At 49.7% G+C, this 18,223-nt stretch overlaps 3 protein-coding genes across 3 annotated transcripts; all 3 read left to right on the top strand.

Annotated features, from left to right (window-relative positions):
* Positions 1 to 369: 369 nt before the first annotated feature.
* Positions 370 to 2,125, top strand: LOC115353394 (olfactory receptor 52K2-like). The gene has a single exon (XM_030042753.2). The coding sequence runs from the start codon at positions 396 to 398 to the stop codon at positions 1,392 to 1,394; it is 999 nt and encodes a 332-aa protein (XP_029898613.2). The 5' UTR covers positions 370 to 395; the 3' UTR covers positions 1,395 to 2,125.
* A 2,263-nt stretch (positions 2,126 to 4,388) lies between these two features.
* Positions 4,389 to 11,673, top strand: LOC115353626 (olfactory receptor 52K2-like). Its single transcript, XM_041118448.1, has 2 exons — positions 4,389 to 8,159; positions 11,446 to 11,673. Exon 1 carries the CDS (start codon positions 6,376 to 6,378, stop codon positions 7,384 to 7,386), a length of 1,011 nt encoding a protein of 336 aa, XP_040974382.1. The 5' UTR covers positions 4,389 to 6,375; the 3' UTR covers positions 7,387 to 8,159; positions 11,446 to 11,673.
* A 2,366-nt stretch (positions 11,674 to 14,039) lies between these two features.
* Positions 14,040 to 16,904, top strand: LOC115353395 (olfactory receptor 52I2-like). Its single transcript, XM_030042754.2, has one exon. It carries the CDS (start codon positions 14,060 to 14,062, stop codon positions 15,005 to 15,007), a length of 948 nt encoding a protein of 315 aa, XP_029898614.1. The 5' UTR covers positions 14,040 to 14,059; the 3' UTR covers positions 15,008 to 16,904.
* Positions 16,905 to 18,223: the final 1,319 nt, after the last annotated feature.

The following is an 18,223-nucleotide window of genomic DNA, read 5'->3' as shown; positions in this document are numbered from 1 at the left end:
GATGAAGTCTGGCCCTGTGGTATGTTGGGGAAAACAGGGGGTACAAGTGCCTGAGAAACTTGCATCTAATTCCCATACTGCCAGCAGGCTAATTTAACCCTTCTGTGCCTCTGTTTTCCCTGTAAAACTGGGACAATCCACAGCACTTCTTCCTTTTGGCAAGGGCTTGAGGGTAAGGAGGTACAATGCACTGTGGGAGGGTTGGCGCTGGAAGGGACCAGCACTGCAGCCTCAGGCCAGTTTTGGTCATGACACTGGTTTTCCTTCCTAACGCAGGAGACAGGCGTCCTGTGGGCTAGTTGCCCATTCAGAGAGGGACTCCAGCAAGGAGACAGGCAGGGGTGGTGGCTGGTGTCCACAGCAGTGCTTGTTACAGCTCATTCCTCTCTCTGTCTATGCCAGCTACTCCTGTGTCTTCCCTTCTGGCTCTGCAACAGTGCTTCATGTCCTACCCAAATCACTCCAGTTCCACATCCTTCACCCTGACAGGCATCCCTGGGCTGGAGGATGCTCAATTCTGGATTGCCTTCCCGTTCTGCACCATGTACTTCATGGCAGTGCTGGGGAACATCACACTCCTCCTAGTGATTAGGCTGGACCCAAGCCTGCACCTGCCCATGTATTACTTCCTCTCCATGCTGGCTGCCATTGACCTCGTGCTCACCACTTCCACCATACCCAAGCTCCTGAGCATCTTCTGGTTCCAATCCCACGAGATCAACTTTGAGGGTTGTGTGGCCCAGATGTTCTTCATCCACAGCTTCTCTACGGCGGAGTCGGGGGTCCTGCTCACCATGGCCTTCGACCGATACTTGGCCATCTGCAAGCCCCTGCGCTACTCTGCCATCCTGACTGGCCCCACCATTGCCAAGCTGGGTTTGGCTGCTGCAGTGCGCGGCATTGCCATCGTCACCCCTCCGACATGCATGGTGACCAGCCTGTCCTACTGCGGTCCCCGCATCATTCGCCACTCCTACTGTGAGCACATGTCAGTGGTGAAGCTGGCCTGTGGGGACACCCGGCCCAACAGCATCTACGGGATCACGGCTGCCACCATCGTGGTGGGCTCAGACTCCATCCTCATCGCTGTCTCCTACATGCTGATCCTGAGGGAGGTGATAGGCCTCTCTTCCAGAGAGGCTCGTCTGAAGTCCTTCGGCACCTGTGGCTCCCACATCGGTGTCATCGTGCTCTTCTACACACCTGGGCTCTTCTCATTCTACACTCAGCACTGGGGCCAGAACATCCCCGTGCACGTCCACATCCTGATGGCTGACCTCTACCTGCTGGTGCCTCCCATGCTCAACCCACTCATCTACGGGATGAGGACCAAGCCGATCCGGGACCGGGTGCTGAGCCTGCTCTGGCAGAAAGAGATCCAGTCCCAGTCCTGACTCCAGCCCATCGCTAACGCCAGGTGGCAAGGAATAGGGTTTGGGCCAGGGACCAACGGCGGCATGTTTGGGGAGCAAAGAAAAAGCGTAAAAAGCTGTCTATTGGAAAAGCAGCATGACCCCTCCATCATCTTGGCCAAACCCTGAAAGCTGGAGGCACCACGGAAAATTTGACAGGTGAAACATTATTTTTAGAAAGTGAATTCTACATTCCTGTTCAGAATGGAAAGATAAATCGTGTCTATCTGTATCTTTGGTTCTCCTCAGATCTGTATCACCTCATGACTCTCCTCTTCATCTCAGCTCTTGATAAAAGACTGTTGCCACTTTGGAAATGAAAGTCTGTTCATGGCTTCATCCTCCCCATGTACCTTTTTCACCCAGTCTGTAACTCTCCATTTATTCACTTACTAGTATTTAGCAGCTTCCTGATCCTGGTGCCTGGCTATGAGGGGACAGTGTGCATACATATGAGTATGCACATTTACACACACACACACACTCTCATCCAGATGTTGGCCCAAACAGATTTTGTTTTCCTCCCAATGCTGTCTTGAAACCTTACTGAAGCATTTGCAGCAATCACAAAAAGCCAGCTCATTTGAGAACAGGATCTATAAGTCATACTGAAACACTGCACTGTCACATAAGGTTTTGTTCCTTTCTAATTAGAAACACCAAAACAGCATCAGCCATGAAATGTTGTTCTATAAAATTTTGAGACTCCCTAACTTTCTGTGTTGTTGTGTCTCTTCCCTAAGCATATAGGCACCTGTAATGGGATTTTGAGAAGCTCCAGTTTTTCATAAGCCTTCGCTTGCCTCCAAACTCCTGTGAGATCCTACTCTTGTGGTTTTGGCACTTTAGCAAACTGGCTCTCCTCTTTGGAGACCATGTAATTCTGCACGTGCTGCACTGCATGAGGGTAATACATTGCTCCTTCCCCTGAACTAAAGCTCACGTGCAGCGGAGGTGTTAGGGAGAGTGGGAATTGCTTACAATGGGGTGCATAGAGCAGCTGGAGAGCACAATTGCACAAGTCTCCTTTGCTCTATGCAGATTTCCTTATGCAAGGGACAGGGCCATAAACTAAAAAAAAGCCTGTGGGGCTGTTGTAGGAGGGTCACCTCCAAGCACTGGAGGCAAGGAGCAGGAGTGTAGATTAAAATAGGGGAGCAGAGAATGGGGACTAAGCTCTTCTTGTTCTCCTCGGAAATCCTGTACCTGATTTTAACTATGATGAAAACTCATCTCCTAACACCACATACTGACTTACCATCACAGCTCTCCCTGTGCCTTCACCCCATGGAAATCAGGGCACAGGAATTCCATGAGTCTGGTCTCTAAGGGAAGCCTGAGGTCCTGCATGTATCCTGCACTGAGCTAGAGAGGAAAGGGGAGCGTTACAAAGAGCTGTGGTGAACACCAAACCCAAGCTGGTGGGTATAAACTCAATTCTTTCAGTGTCTCCTGACACTGCTGCCTTTGGGTGCCTTCTGGACGATGAACAGTCGCATCCTGTACCACCACCACCCCCTTGGCAACAGTACAATCTACACAATGCCCAACAACTGAAATACAGCACAGATCCTTCCGCCTGACTCAGAGACCAGACTTCTCCAACCTGAGTCTCATAGCCCTCGTCCAAGTTGGGGCTAGAAAGTGTCGGGGCTGGAAAGTGTTGGTGCTGGGTGCACTGCCTGGAGCCTACCAGTCAGTGGATTTATTCTCCAGTTACAGGGTCTGCCTCCATTGCTGTTGCTTGATGCTGCCCAGGTAGGATGCACTGCTCCCAGTATCACCCAACCCTGGGGACACCCAGCCAGGCTTGGTGCAGCTCTTCTCATCCCCTTCAGGGAAGCACACCACTGCTTTCGGCAGCCCTTTCACCACGCAGTGCCAGCCCTCTTTGGTCAGAGGGTTTTCAATGGCAAACCCTGACTTTGCAGAAGGAGACTTAGACAAAATTAGTCTCAGGCCAAGTGGCCAGAATTGGTCTGCCATGTGATTTCTATCTAGCTGCACTCTTTCTGCTGTTCTCTTAGAGAATGCAAAGCACGAGTGTGGGACAGGACATCCCTCCCCTGACTTGCAGCCTCTGACAGGATGGAGACAGCCAGGAGCTCCATCTCATGGTCGCACAGACCATGGAAGGAGACCCAGACCTCATTTGCATCTGGAAAGATCCAGCATCCCGAAAAGAGGGAGCAGGCAATAATACCAAGCTCGGGGACCTGTGTTTGGAAGGGTCAAAGGATGAGGTAGAGTTCAGGCTACTGCAGGGGTTATAAGCCCTATAGGGGATTGGCCACAATATCTTCTCAATTAAACTGAATTAAGAGGTTAGTCAGTAAACGAGCAAGTCAGCTGCACACATGTATGTGTGTAGACTCATTTCTTGAGCCATGAGACAGACACACCAGGGATTCCTCTCAGCAAACTTATAAATGCTTCCACCACTAAAAGCTGCTGGGTCAGAGAAGCAGGCGACATACCTGGTGGAAGCGGGGCTGGCCAGCACCACTCCCGCAGGGGCTGGGCGAGTTGGGTACACCTACTGATTTATCTGGACAAATCTGCAGCAGCAAGCCAGGTAGGTCATCCATCAGTGCACGGATTTTAAATAAAAGCAGCACAAAAGGATTTGCTGCTGCAGTCTTTTCTTTATAAACTTAAAAAAATAAATCTATTTAAAAAGAGAGGAAAAAAAAGAAAAGAGTCTGGAAAAGGCCCCATGACCCTCTCCAGTTCCATGCTTCTTGACTACATTCTTTACAAAAAAAAGCACCATGAGTTTTGAAAAAGATCTTAGGCAGCCTTGTCTTCTTGCAACACAAAATTCTCGGACCAGCTTGCACATTGTCTTTGCAGAGAGTTTGCTTTACAGCTGAATAAATTTAAGGGTAGACTTTATCCACAGGCATATAGCTTTTACTCTCCTCCACTCTGTTTGCTTGCTTTCAGAATGGGAATGCATGGGCGGGGGAGTGGGGAGCGAATGTGCATGTTTGGTTTTTGAAGGTGTTTCTGCAGTCACTCCGTGGACCACCTTCAGAAGTCCTACAGAACAGATGTGAACAAAACCCAATCCGATCTGGCACCCTTGCCATTACAACGTGGTTGTACCAGGGTCATCCCTAACAGATTTTTTTCCCACTTGGTCTTCTGCAAAAATGGATTATCAGTCTCCTTGGGCACTGCAACTCTATTTTCATCATTGCATTTCTATCTTTACCATTGGAGAAATTTTCTTTAAGCCTAGACTGAATTTCTCCTACTTTTTCTGGGATTTAGACCCCTGACTTGTCCTTTCAGAGGACATGTAGGACAATTATTCCTTTCCACTTCACTGTAGCCTTTAACATGTTTCAAGGCTCTTCTCATAGACTGTTCCCCAGGTGAGCTAGTCCCCTCAGCTCTCCAGCTTAACTTCATCCTTATTTCTGAACTCCCTCTAGTTTGCCATTATTTTCCCTAAAGTGCCAGCCACAATGCACTTCAATCTGCAGACCTCCAGCTCAGTCCTTTGCCCCTGCACTTCACATTCATCCTACCTGAGGGTGTTCCACTGAACAAGCAATTCTGAGAGTATGATTTGCTCAGAAACTTTAATCTGCTAACAAGTTTTATAAATGACAAGAAAGCAAGCAATCAGATTTGCTTGGAAAGATCTACCCCTGATAATGTGATGCTTTCTGGACATGTCACATTCTGCCTGCAAGGTCCTGCTGGAAAACAGCAATTAATCTGGCTGAGAGATGGGTTGCACCCCTGGGAAACAGAAACCCTAGTGCCTCTCCTTCCTGAGGCGAAGGTGACGTGGGCAACTGGACCTCAAAAGCATGGGACTATTGAAACCACATGTAAAGTGGAGCTCTTTGAAGACTGATCTTAAGCAAACTGTTGTGCATCATCCAAGACCCCTTTGTGAGACCTCGTCTGTGTGACTCTAACCAGGCACAGCCAAGAAAGGTGCTTTAAAGGAAGGTGTAAAGAGGAAAACTGCTTGTGCGACGAGGAGCAGAACTCTGGTCTTGTGAAAGGGGACAAAGGAGCAGAGGCTCTTTCGCTTAGCAAATGTCAGGCTGGATTGTGTGGCTTTATAGACACACTGGGGTGCAAATAGCAGGGAGGGAAAAGTGTAATCAGATTTAATTTCAGAGGTGATAGAAACTGGATGGGATCACACTGAGAGAGGAAAGTAGAGGTAATTTCCCAGCTGCTGGAGCAGGGTGGAGGGTTGGAGCCATCTTCCAGCAGATGCATGAAAGCAAAATATCCTAGGATGCTGACTATCAGTTTTCCTGGATAAGGTAAGCTGTCACACCTAAAGCAACAGGCACTCGGCTCTGTGATCCAGAAAGTCCTTTTCAGCTCCATCTTTCTAGATACAGAGCAAGACAAATGGGAGCTGAATATGGTAAATCGAATAGTCGGTGCTGATGGAGGCTTTAAAAATTCTCCTGCAGGTCTGGAATAAAACTTCCATCATCTGAGGTTTACTTACTTCCACGTCTCATGGTGGTACGTGGAGGAAGAACAAGGATTCTACTAACTCTTCTCTGCCCATTTTGATGTAGGAACTATGGGTCCTCAACGACACTAGCAAATGTCAGGCTCACAAGAAAGGGAAGGGGTTATTTCACAAAAGGTGCCATTAGTTTGTGAAACTCCTTGCTAAAAGATGGTGTGGGTGCTAAAATTTTGCACAGAAGAGGCTAGATGGGTTTCTGGGCTAGGGTTAATTAAAATGGAGAAAACACATCCAGTCTAGGAAGTCCCTGAGCTTTAAATTGTTGGAAGCTGGGAAAGTACACAGGAAAAGTGTCATGGTATGTTTCCTTTCTCATAGTCTTCCCTAAGGGTCTGCTTTTGATGCTGGACATAGGATCTGAGGCTGGATGGACCTTTGGTGTGACCGAGGGTATGGCTGTCCTTGTGTGCCTGGGCTCTCCTCACTTAGGCTCCTGCAGTGACCACCATGCCCCACGCGCACCCCACCAACACCTCGCTGTCGGAGCTGCACCTGACAGGCATCCCGGGGCTGCAGCACCTGCACCACTGGATCTCCGTCCCCTTCTGCATCATGTACCTTGTCACACTGGCTGGGAACAGCACCCTCCTGTGCGTGATAAAGGCTGATCCCAGTCTGCACCTGCCCATGTTCCTCTTCCTGTCCATGCTGGCAGTCATTGACCTGGTGATGTCCACCTCCATTACCCCAAAAATGCTGGGCATCTTCTGGTTTCACTCCACTGCCATCAGCCTGGATGCTTGTCTTACCCAGATGTACTTTGTTCATGCTTTCTCTGTGATGGAGTCGGGGGTGCTGGTGGCAATGGCCTTCGACCGCTACGTGGCCATCTGCAATCCACTGCGGTATTTGTCCATCCTGACCTGCCCTGTTGTGGCTGCCATTGGCTTGGCTACCCTGCTCAGGGCTGTGGTTTTCATGAGCCCCCTCACTTTCCAGATTCACCGCCTGCCTCTCTGCAGCCCAGCAGTCGTGGACCACTCGTACTGTGAGCACATGGCCGTGCTCAAACTGGCGTGCAGAGATGCTGCCTTCAGCAACACCTACAGCCTCTCCATCTCCACCTACGTGGGCAGCTTCGACTCGCTGCTCATCGCCCTCTCTTACGCACTCATCCTCCGAGCTGTACTCAGCCTCTCCTCCCCACAAGCCCGCAGAAAAGCCTTCAGCACCTGCAGCTCACATCTCTGCCTCATAGCCCTCTTCTACATCCCTGGGCTGCTCTCCATGTACATGGAGAGGTACCATCAGGAGCTCCCACCCCACATCCAGGTCCTGTTGGCTGATATCTACCTCCTCATCCCGCCGGCATTCAACCCCCTGATCTATGGCATCAGGACAAAGCAGATTCGTGATGGAGTGTGCAAGGTGATCTCCCAGAGACCCACAGCAGGACGGATTGGGCCTGGCCTTCAGGGCACAGGGCTGGGACTCATGAAGACGAAGTCCGTTCCCTAGAATGGCCAAAACCTCTTCTGGACCTTGGTGCGGCTCTCAGTGTATGTTCAGAGCCGCAGGTGCCCCAGGAAACATTGGCACCCACTGAACTCAGGTCAGTACCAAGGGCTTCAGCAGGTTGTTCTCCTGCCGGTCCCTAGCCCAAGGCAGTGATATTGGCACGGCACCTCTGGGTGGTCCAGTTCCCTCAGATCTCCCAACATAAATAAGGATTGCAGGCACCACCTGATCTTGTTCTGGCAAAATGACGTAGCGCAGCTGAACCACAGAAAACAGCTGTTTCCTTAATATACCACTTTATGTGCAGCAGAGCCATGCCAAGGGGTGTAAGAGACATGGGATCACAGGACCACGGGATAACTCAGGCTGCAACGGACCTCAGGAGGTCTCTAGTCCAACCTCCTGGTCAATGCAGGGTCACCTACAAGGTCAGACCAGGTTGCTGAGAACATCCCCTCCCTCTCGGTGAAGGTCTGTCAGCCCTGGGGAGCAGGTACCCACACACAGTCACCACCATTCTGAAGGCACAAACACAGAGCACACTTTATCTATCTCTCACCAAAGTTAATCCCCTGAACACCTCTCTGACTCTCCCCTGTCTCTGTTCCCCACCCCTACAGAGGGGCTACACCAGAGCATCAGTTCAGTAGCATCCAGTTGACATCTCCTTGATGACTTCTTCATGCTCTGACAGGTAAAGTCACCCCAGTGGAAGTGGCAGTTGGTCCCTCTGCACAGGAGAAGTGCCGTGGAGGCTAGCACAGACAGCTGAGGTACCCACTGGTCTCTGGGTGTTGCTGCACTTCTGCCCTGCGCAGGGGCAAGGAGCTCTGCATTGCTCTGCCAGGCCTCTCCGTGCACCATGGAACTGGTGTTACCTGGGATAGTGTTAATTTTCTTCATAGTAGCTTGTGTGGAGCTATGTTTTGGTTTTGTAATGAAAGCAGCATTGATGATAACACACTGATATTTTAGTTATTGCTGAGCAGCGCTTGCACAGCATCAAGACCTTTTCTGCTCCTCCTCCTTTTGTATCACTTCTTTTACTGGGTTTTATTTTCCTTTGTTGTTTTTGTTTTGGGTTTTTTTTTTCCTTTTTGATTATTAAACTGTCTTAATCACAACTCACAAGTTTTCAGATTTTTAATCTTCTGATTCTCTCCCCATCCCACTGCAGGGGTGGGTGTGAGCGAGTGGCTGTGTGGGGCTTAGCTGCCTACCAGGGTTAAACCACGACAGCCATGGATGCCATCCTCCTGTGGGGATCTGCAGCAGGAACCTGTCTGCTGGGTGCCGTGGCTGTTGGGTTGTGTGATTAAAGGTTCACCTCCATAAACGTGAAGAAGCAGAGGAACGTGGCAGGCGGGGGAACCCCAATATCCCCCTCAGAGCCAGCAGAGCCCCCAGCCTGGCTGCTCCCCAGGCTGTCCCAGGAGGATGTTCAGCCCATGGCCTGGTGTGAGACCTCCACGTTGGTCAAGGGCAGTGGGTCTGCTCCTCGCAAACTGACACGGGGTACTGCCTGCAGGGTGGTGGGACAATCAATACGGAATGCCAGGAAGAGAACTTTGGGACTGTGCAGCACTCACTATGGGATGTTTAGGGGACGAACAAAGGGCTGGGAATGGGAGGGATCAGGGTGTATTGGGGGGCAAAGAAGTGTGGGAAAACAGAAGAGAGAAGGGGATGAAAGGGTCCAGTCACATGTAAACAGGCTGTTGGTCAACATGCTGTCTGTCCACGCCTGGTGCCTGATCAGCGCAGGCTGCCCCGTTTTCTCATTAAACTCCATTTCTAACAACATCCCTGGGTGAAAGTCCCCTAATCTGTGTGCGCATATGAACACCGAGGGCTGAGCACCAGCTGCTGGAGTGGGGAGCATGGACCATAGGGGCCCACGAGTCCAGGGTGCCAGCACCCGGAGAGACCGGGGTGGGTATGTACATCAGTGTGCAACCACCAGCAAACATCAGGCAGGACCAGCCAGTGAGTAGGCTGAGATTTGGGAGCCGGGTGTCAGTGAGGCTCTAAGTCTGGGCTGGATGCTAGAGAGACCAGAGGGTTTGAGTTGCTACTGAAGGAACCAGGGGGATGCAAGCTAATGCTGCTGCAGAGACCATGGGGTCAGCCCCTGGTGATGCCACAGGACTCAGCCAGTTAATGGAGGGAGCAGTTCACACCTCTGTGTGTATGTGCATGAGGCAACTGGGGAGACCAAGGATGCAGGGCCAGCTGCTGGGTAGACTGAGTGCCTCAGCTCAGCTACTAGAGGGATCCATATTATATATACATATACACAATTTTCTCTAAAAGGATTCATCCTAATCAGCCAGAGAGGAGAACAGGATCAGGCCACTGAAGCTGTTTGTGTTTGTGTGAGTGTTTTCAGTCTGCGTTGACCTGCATGGCTGGTGTCCACTTTCAAACTCCCTGGGGCAGGGTCCATGTTTGCACCCTGTGGTCCAGAGCAGCAGCCAGGAATCTCCTGGGTGCAAAAGCAATAAATACAGTGCCATGTATGACATGACAGGCCCCAAAGTGTGTGACAAGCATGCGGGGACCTCCCTTGGGAAGAGATTCTTGTTTTGGGTGTACTGAGACTTCCTAATCCGCCATTGAGACATATCAACCACGCAGAGAAGTGAACTCCAAGCAAAAACATGCTCCCTACCATGTCCCTGCCCCAGCATATGACCTGACCCCTGAAGACATTCCCTCTGCTCAGCAGGACACGGTGCCAGTTTACGTGTCTGGAAAGGAGAAATTGTGAGGCATCGTTGCCACCCAACATGCAGAGATCCCTGCAGGATGGAGGGGCAGGTGCACTCCTGGCTGTCTGGGTTTGTTCAGGTGTGAAGAAGACACGGGTCCCTGGAGGGAGGAGAGGCCAAGAAAAGAATGTGCATAAGACCATGGCAGTAGAGATAACATTGAGTCCACATGGACCTGTGATGGATGGTAGAAATGCCCTGTCCTGAACAGGGTCTCAGCTGTAGCTCTTACGGGCTGCTTTGACGTAGAAGCCCTGACAGACTGAAGCATCCCAAATGTCAGAGCTGATCCACCCATCCCACATCAGGTCTGTGCCTCCCAGACCATGCATGGGGTCAAGCAGTCCCAGAGACACTCCCAGGCTCTCCAGGGCTGCCAGCTGGTTGGAGTAGAGTTCATGGGACAAGACAGCTTACATGGGGATCACTGAAGGAAACAGAGATGCGTTGGAGGCTGCATCTCCATCTCACACCCTGAGCATACACATACATTCCTCTGGGAAAGTGCAGAGTTGGAGACAGGACGCAGAAGAAAGTTCTCTTAGGGCAGGGAATGCATCTGCAGAACAAAACCCCCGCTTTAGGAAAACCTCCCCTTTCTGACAAAATCTCTAGGAATTGCATTCCCTGCACATCACTAACGACTGTGTCTTCATCTCCTCCCCATCTCACATGTCCCTCATTGCTGAGCCCCTCCCTGTGCTGAACAAATCCCGTGCCGTTCACCAAGATTTGGAGGGGGGCAGGAAGCATTGAGGGTGGAGACAGAAAAGACAGGACAGGACAGAAGAGGGTCTCAGTGGGACAGAGCAGGGATGGAAGCTCTCCAGGGCAGTTCCACCTCTCCCCTCAGTGCCATGCTTGGCCCTGACACAGCCCAGTCACCACTATAAAATAAATATACCTGCTTGCCTTATATCAGGTAGACTAACTTTATATGGCTTGCAGGAAAATAAAGGACAAGCTCCACTTCAGAATGGTGTTCCTCTTGTACTGCACTTCTGCTCACACATAGGTTCTTGTCTGCACTTCCCCAAAATCTTTTTTTGGAAAATAAGCTGAAAAATTAGGGAAGATTGGGGATTTATTCCCTAATGAGCTGGCATCCTGCTAATGATCCTTAAAGGCAGGCCTTACACCTGCTGGAGGTTTGCCATGATGTGTGGTTTCCTTATGCATGATCAGTAGGCATCGGTCCTCACCTATGTACTGCGTGATGCAGCCAAGGCTCAGGACCTGCTCTGAGATCCTACCTCCCTGTGTCGATTCTTGCACAAACTCTTTTCAGGGATTCAACAAACATAAAAGTTTTTTGTAATGGTTCTGAGTGGAGAGAAGAGTGGAAAGCCAGAGTTTCCAAACCATCTTGCTCTCTCTGGCAAAAACAAAAGGATTTTTCTCCACTTCAGATAGACTTCTTTTAGTTTACATTTTGCACATTGGTCTCATGGGCAGCCAGCAGCCTCTGGAGACAGACATAACCCTGAGACCTCAACGGTATGACACTACAAGGGAGAGCTAATGAAAGAAGCTGAAACAGTCTTGAAAATTTCCAATTTCTCACAGGACAGACAACCTAACCTCTGCATCCTACATCTGCTGTCCCTTAGGGCATTTCCAGAGCATGGATTAATATCCCAGCTTTGCTGCACTTAGAGATACACAGAGATGTACTGCTGCAGCCTTCCAGGTGACAGTCCTACAGGTGAGACAGATACCTGGGCTTATCCTTCTTGGCAGACTGGGATGAGAAGCCTTTGCTTAGGCTGCAAAGCTCTTCTGTGCTATGTTTTTCCATCTCCAAGGACAAGAAGTCACTGTGATCAGGGTTCTTCAGTACTGCTGCAATACTGATAATAATATTGTGTCAGACACTGGCTGTGGAAGAGAGCTCCTGGAAGCAAATATACTCTTGCCTTGGATCTAGGCACCTGGGGATGCAACTCTGGATTCAGACACACGTAAGTGCCTGGACGTAAGTGTCCACACGTGCTTGCGTGCTTGATGTCTAGGCACTGACTACAGCCAGTGGCGATCCAACCCCTACGGTCACTGGATCCTGGAGAGTAACTCATCTCACCCTAGGGCAGACCCCTACATTTAGGGAGTCAGTTAATCTGTAGGCTCCATGCTCGAGCTCTTCTCTGACTGCAACAGGGTCTCAGACCCTCAGGGTGCCATTCCACTGCCCCTTACTGGGATGTCTCCAGCCACTTGAGATGCTCCCAGCTACCCAAGGCATCCATGTGGGAGAGGCAGACCATCACCCAGGGTTTGCAGGGACCTGCCGTGTGTAAAGGAAGTAGAAGCCAAGTGGGACGCACCAGGGGGTCTCAGATGGCTCGAGGCACCTGTGTTTAGGCAGCTGAACCATACCCCGAGTCTTTGTGGAGAGACCCTCATGAAGACATTTAGATCTGTTTGTTAGACTGGGGCTTGTGCCATCCGAGGGTGCACAGCTCTGTTTTGCAGCAGGGGCTGGTCTGTGTCACTGGCAGTATGTGGGTCTGCTCGGGAGCGTGAGGCGGTGAAAGCAGCCACAGACTAATCTCGCTGCTCAAATCTGGAGTCACACCTCACTCCTGCAGCTGCTGGTTATGGGGATGCAGAGGGTCAGTGCAGTGCAATAATTAAAAAGTAATTTTGATCCTGTTTCAGCCTCTAAAATGTCCTAATTCACAGACATTTAGACCAGAAGATAAGCACTTCTGTCCCGACCCGCCTTTTCAGCCAGCAGCTCCTGCAGCAACCCCAAACCTGGGGCTAAGCTGTAGTTCAAATGGAGGGTTCAAAGCCTATGAAAGTCTGCTCTCTATTTTAAAACTTCAAGTGCTGTGTTTCCTTAGCGTCTCCCAATATCTTCTTTATTTCTATTCTGAACTTGTCTAGCTTCTGCTTCTCACTACTGCCACACTGGCCATGTCTAACATTAAATTTTGGCCTAAATGATGCTGTAGCACAGCTGTACACAGGTGAATTTTACTCCATGTTGTCACTAGCATGGGTATTATGAGTCACCCCACAGCTTGCTGCTTGCTAAAGAGCTGTCAGTGGATGATCATCCAGGCAATTTGTTTTAACAGGCAGGGATCTGGTGTGGTCATCACCTGCCTGGTCTTTACCAGCGTGCGTGGAGAAGCAGCAGAAGCAGTAGCAAAGTTTTGGCACAAATGAATGTGTAGATCCTGCCCACTGTACCCAGACTCTTCCTCTTGTCTCTGCAGGATTGTTCTCTGGAGGTTTTGTATCACGTCCAAGCTTCTCCTGTCAGAATAAAACCTCAGAAATTAATCTTTTCCTCTGACTACCACCTAGTTTTGCAGGCTTCTCTCATGGGTGAATGACAGAATAAAGACAGAGCAGCAAAAGGTAATTTCATGACCTCACTTAATGTCCCAGACCACTTTCTGAGACCACTTTTTGCCCTACAAATTTGGAGGAACTTCCTATATTGGGCCATTGCAGGGAAGCCAGGGCTGCTCAGGCAAAAGCTCTGTCTGAAGGAAGCTGGATGCTAACCTTTTTCTCTCCTCTTGCAGCTTATTTCAAGGTGTCAGCTGAGAAGTGGTGAGCAACCAACAAAGAAACAAGCCTTTCACAAGCAATGAACTGTGGAAGTCCCTTGGTTATCCCTGGTGGCACAACTTGAAACATGAACTGCTTCACCTTATAGGAACTTTCAAGCCATAACAGCCCCATTTATTCAGCATTTCTGATCCATTCCCCCTACCTGGTCATGTTATGCTGTAGAACTCCCATCTCACACATCGTAATAACGATGTGGATCCCTGATTTGGCTCTTTCACTGATGCAGGGTCCCCACCTTATCCCCCGTAGTTCTGGACAGCTCAGGGCTCCAAACCAGGCTCCTTTTTTTAAGCACAAAAGCAAGATTCTCCTGCATGGCTTCTGATCCCTTCAACCACCCCAGCCGCAGCTCCTCCTCTTTCATCCTTGTGGGTGTCCCCAGCCTGGAAGCTTTCCCCACCTGTCTGGGCATCCTTTTCTGCTCAGGCTATATCATTGCCTTGGTAGGAAATGGTGTAGTTTTGCTTGTCATTGGGGTGGATAGGTCCCTGCGTGACCCCATCCACTGCTTCCTGGGCATGCTGGCGGTCATTGATGTGGTGATGGTGACATCCATCATCCCCAAGATGCTGAGCATATTCTGGCTGAACTCCACTGAGATTGGTTACATGGCCTGTTTCGTTCAGATGTTCCTTGTTCACTCCACAACATCAGGGGAGTCGGGAGTGCTCCTGGCCATGGCTGTTGACCGCTACGTTGCAATTTGTCACCCCCTCAGGTACCAAGCCATCCTGAATCGTCGAAAAATTGCCCAAATAGGCCTGGCTATTGTGGTGAGAGCTCTGCTTTTCATGGTGCCCTTGACAGGGATGGTGACAAACCTCCCCTACTGCCGTTCCCGTGTGGTTCCCCATTCGTACTGCGAACACATGGCCGTGGCGAAGCTGGCGTGCGCAGACCCCAGACCCAGTGGGCTTTACAGTGTGGCTGGGTCCTCTCTTATAGTAGGGATGGACATGGCTTTCATTGCTGTGTCCTATGGGATGATCCTTAAAACTGTCCTGGGGAAGAAATCGTGCTGGAAGGCCTTCAGCACCTGCGGGTGTCATATCTGCGTGATGCTGCTGTATTACATCCCCGGGATAGTCTCCATCTATGCACAGCAGTTTGCCAGCGGCATACCCATGCATGTACAGGTGCTGCTGGCTGATCTCTACCTGACCCTCCCCACCACACTGAACCCCATCGTTTACAGCATGAGGACCAAGCAGATCCGTCAGGCAGTGCGCAAAATGCTATTTTCCAGGAAGGTTCATGCCTGACACAGTAGTCAGTGGCTTTCCAGGTGTATTCGTCTATGCAAAGACAGCAGCGATTTCATTCCCACTGAAGGCACATGGTAAACAGAAGCAATGAAAGGAGGGAGGACTTGTTGGCTTTAATGACCGCATGAGACCCTGTGCTCTGATGAGACTTATTTGGGACTGAGAGCATGAGCAAATACCAGGTACTATTTCCCTTCCTTCCTTCCAGGTGTTACAGAGAAGTAAGCAGCCACCTTTGAGTTTTGAGATGTTCCCAATGCCATGAACAACCTGTGATAATTTAAAGCAGGATTTCAGGGCTCCAGGTATATTTGTGTCAATACACAGATTCTATTCCAAATGCGGAAATTTCTTCTATGGTGTCTTCTTTAGTCCCTGCCGGACTATCAGGGCTAGCAATAGGAGACTGTCACACATTGCAGGTGCTGCAGCCAGGGTCTCCTCTCTGGGCTTCTCTTGCACAAAAGGCTGTCCCTCAGTGAGCACAGACCAGCTTTTCTGCATTTCTGGGTGATGAGGAAAACTGAACATATTCAAAACTGAGCTCTTCAAAGCATTCTGTCCATCTGACAGTTCACACCAGCTGGGTGAGGAAACCGAAGTGGGGAGATGCACAGTGGTGTTTATCACTGTATCTAGGTGTCCGCACCTTGTAGTGGTGGAAATAAACACTGAATGTGCTTGGGGGTACTTATCAATCCTGTGTCTGCTTGTTGTAATGACCACAAGTCTGTGAATAACTAAATTGAGCATGTCTTGGAGGCCTGAAGTACAGCATGCTGTAGGTCCTGAGGCCCGACTAACTCTTGCTGCCAGTAGACCAGCTGCATCCCAGACTTTTCTGAGCTAGCCAGCTATGTCCTACCAGGATTCACAGGCTCTGTCTGGGGGCTGCAGCACCGAACCATGCTGAGACTTCCCCAGGTACAAGGGCCCTCCTGTTCTGGAAGCTGGGATCCAGCTGGGAATGACCCAGACAAGTCAGGTCCCTCCAAAATGGCAGGTTTTATCTGGAAACTGCAGGCACAAGGAGTCCTTCTGAGGCTCTACAGCTTAGCATCAGCAGAAGGAAAGTCCAGCTCTGACCTGGGATAAGGAGATACTCTGCAGGCATTATTTTGAACTGGTACTGGAGGCTCCCTGGGAGAGGTGCAGTTTCAGTGAACATGATGATACACATCAACAGCAACTATCCAAAGTACCAACACCAACAACTCGTATTCCCATACCTTGCCTTTCTTCAGTAGTAAGAGGTTCAGCGGGTTCAGAGGTTCAGCCACCCACAAGGGTTCCTGCTCCTCAGAAATGGAGGATGCTCCAGTGACAGAGGGATGGATGCTCTGCACCCACTCTGCAGGGATGCTCCTCCTGGGGTCAGGCTGAAGTCTTCTGAGACTCAGTAACACCTAAAGTACAAAGAGTCAATGTTTTGGGACAAAAGCAGCAGGCTGGTGAGCATTTGCCCAGGGTGTTTTGCCAGGGTTATGCGACAGCTCCCATAAGGATGTTTAAGATATGCAAGTGATGAAATAGAGATAAATCAGCAGAGGTGAATGGCTGTGTCTCAGCAGTGCTCATGGTCCTCTGCTTCGGGGGGGGGGAGATTTTCATCCAGAAAGAGGAGCCATTATGCCACTTGGGTCTGAGGGTGGAGGAGGAGCAGAGGGATGAAGTTGGGGGACTGTCTCCATTAACACAAGGATTCAGAATGAAAGCATACAGAGGTGGCATGTCTCCTCTGACAGCAAAGGAGTGGGACAACTCTCATCCTCCTCAGACACATTCAGGGCAGAGGTCCACACGGTCATCACCATCTCCCTTATAGTCATGGCAATGAAAAAGGCAGGTGCAGCATAATTCCTCTGACCTATTTCAGATATCAGCTTCAGGTTGGGATGAACACTGCTGTAAAGTCACTGTTTGTCTCCATGGATATGAAGGCAATCTGGAGGACTAGCTCCAGTCATAGACTGATACCATGTCTACAACTGCCACCTGTGTTTGTTTAGATGAATCCCACCCAAAATGTCATGTTTAGTCCTCACTTCTACATTAATTTAAAAATTAAACTCACTGAAATGCATTCAGTTTCAAAACTGGTTTGAATGTGTCATTCCTCATGTCGAATATATTTTTTCCTGTCTTTGTGGTGTTTACCCGACTTTCTGCTGCACTCTTCCCTGACATCTTGAAAAAACAGTTGTCAGAATGTTTCTGCTATCCTGAATTTGCATTTTTGCTATACTGAATTTGCACATTTCAGCCTTATGCTTCTGGGGCTTGGGGAGGGAGTCCGTTGGGGGTGAGGACAGCTCATGCCATGGCATGGCCCTTTGCACTGAGAGCCAGGAGACAATTCCAGCTACTTGTTCAGCAGAGCCAGAAATGAAACTGCACTTGCATTGCTCCAGGCAGAAACACAAATGTCTTTCATTCTGCTGGAGACTACTTGCGCAGCCTATTCATGTCTCCCTTGGTCATCTCCTAGCACCTTGCCATTTGTAAAAGAAATTAGATGAGAGAGAATTGACTTGGGACTGAGGCTGTTACCGTCCAGCCCCCTCGCTGAGGTTATTACAGAAGATGCCTAGAGAGGAGTCCTGCTCTTGGGAATCTCCATCCAGGAGGCTCCCAGCAGCTTTGCCTGGGGTGATTTATGCACAGCCCTGCAGCTCTGCCCTCCCGCACACAGGAGATGTTTCCTTCTCGGCGTGAGTGTCCCCAAGGGTGGCAGCTGTCTGCAAGCAGAAGGCAAGGTGGGTGGCTGTACAGGAGGACTGGCATGAGTCAGGCCATGGCAGGCTGCTCCGGGTGCCTAAGGACAGGAGGCTGGTGGGACTTCAGCATCTGCCCTGTATGCATTCACAGTGTGAGTCCGTTCGTTAGGAAAAAAGGCAACTGCTGGAAAAAATTTTTTTCAAGTAGTTTTTCAAAATTTTAAAGTGTCTTATTAAATGAAACTGCAGACCCAAGGCTGCAGGATTCTGATTTTTTTAAGTATTTTTTATGTAAAAATAAGACTTCAGTTTAAAAAAGTAAACAAATAAATACCAAACCTTTTAACCAAAACCAGAAATTGTTTGCTGCAAAAGAGTCGGCTTGTTTCTGTTCGTATAAATTAATCAATAATTAGCTAAATACACATTTTCTGTGAAACAAACTAGATTTTCAACCACGGATAATGTTCTTAATCCCTTGCAAACAACAGCAGGC

Source organism: Aquila chrysaetos, chromosome 19 (assembly GCF_900496995.4).
Source record: "Aquila chrysaetos chrysaetos chromosome 19, bAquChr1.4, whole genome shotgun sequence".
NCBI lineage: Eukaryota > Metazoa > Chordata > Aves > Accipitriformes > Accipitridae > Aquila > Aquila chrysaetos.
This window is presented reverse-complemented; position numbering and strand designations above follow the sequence as displayed.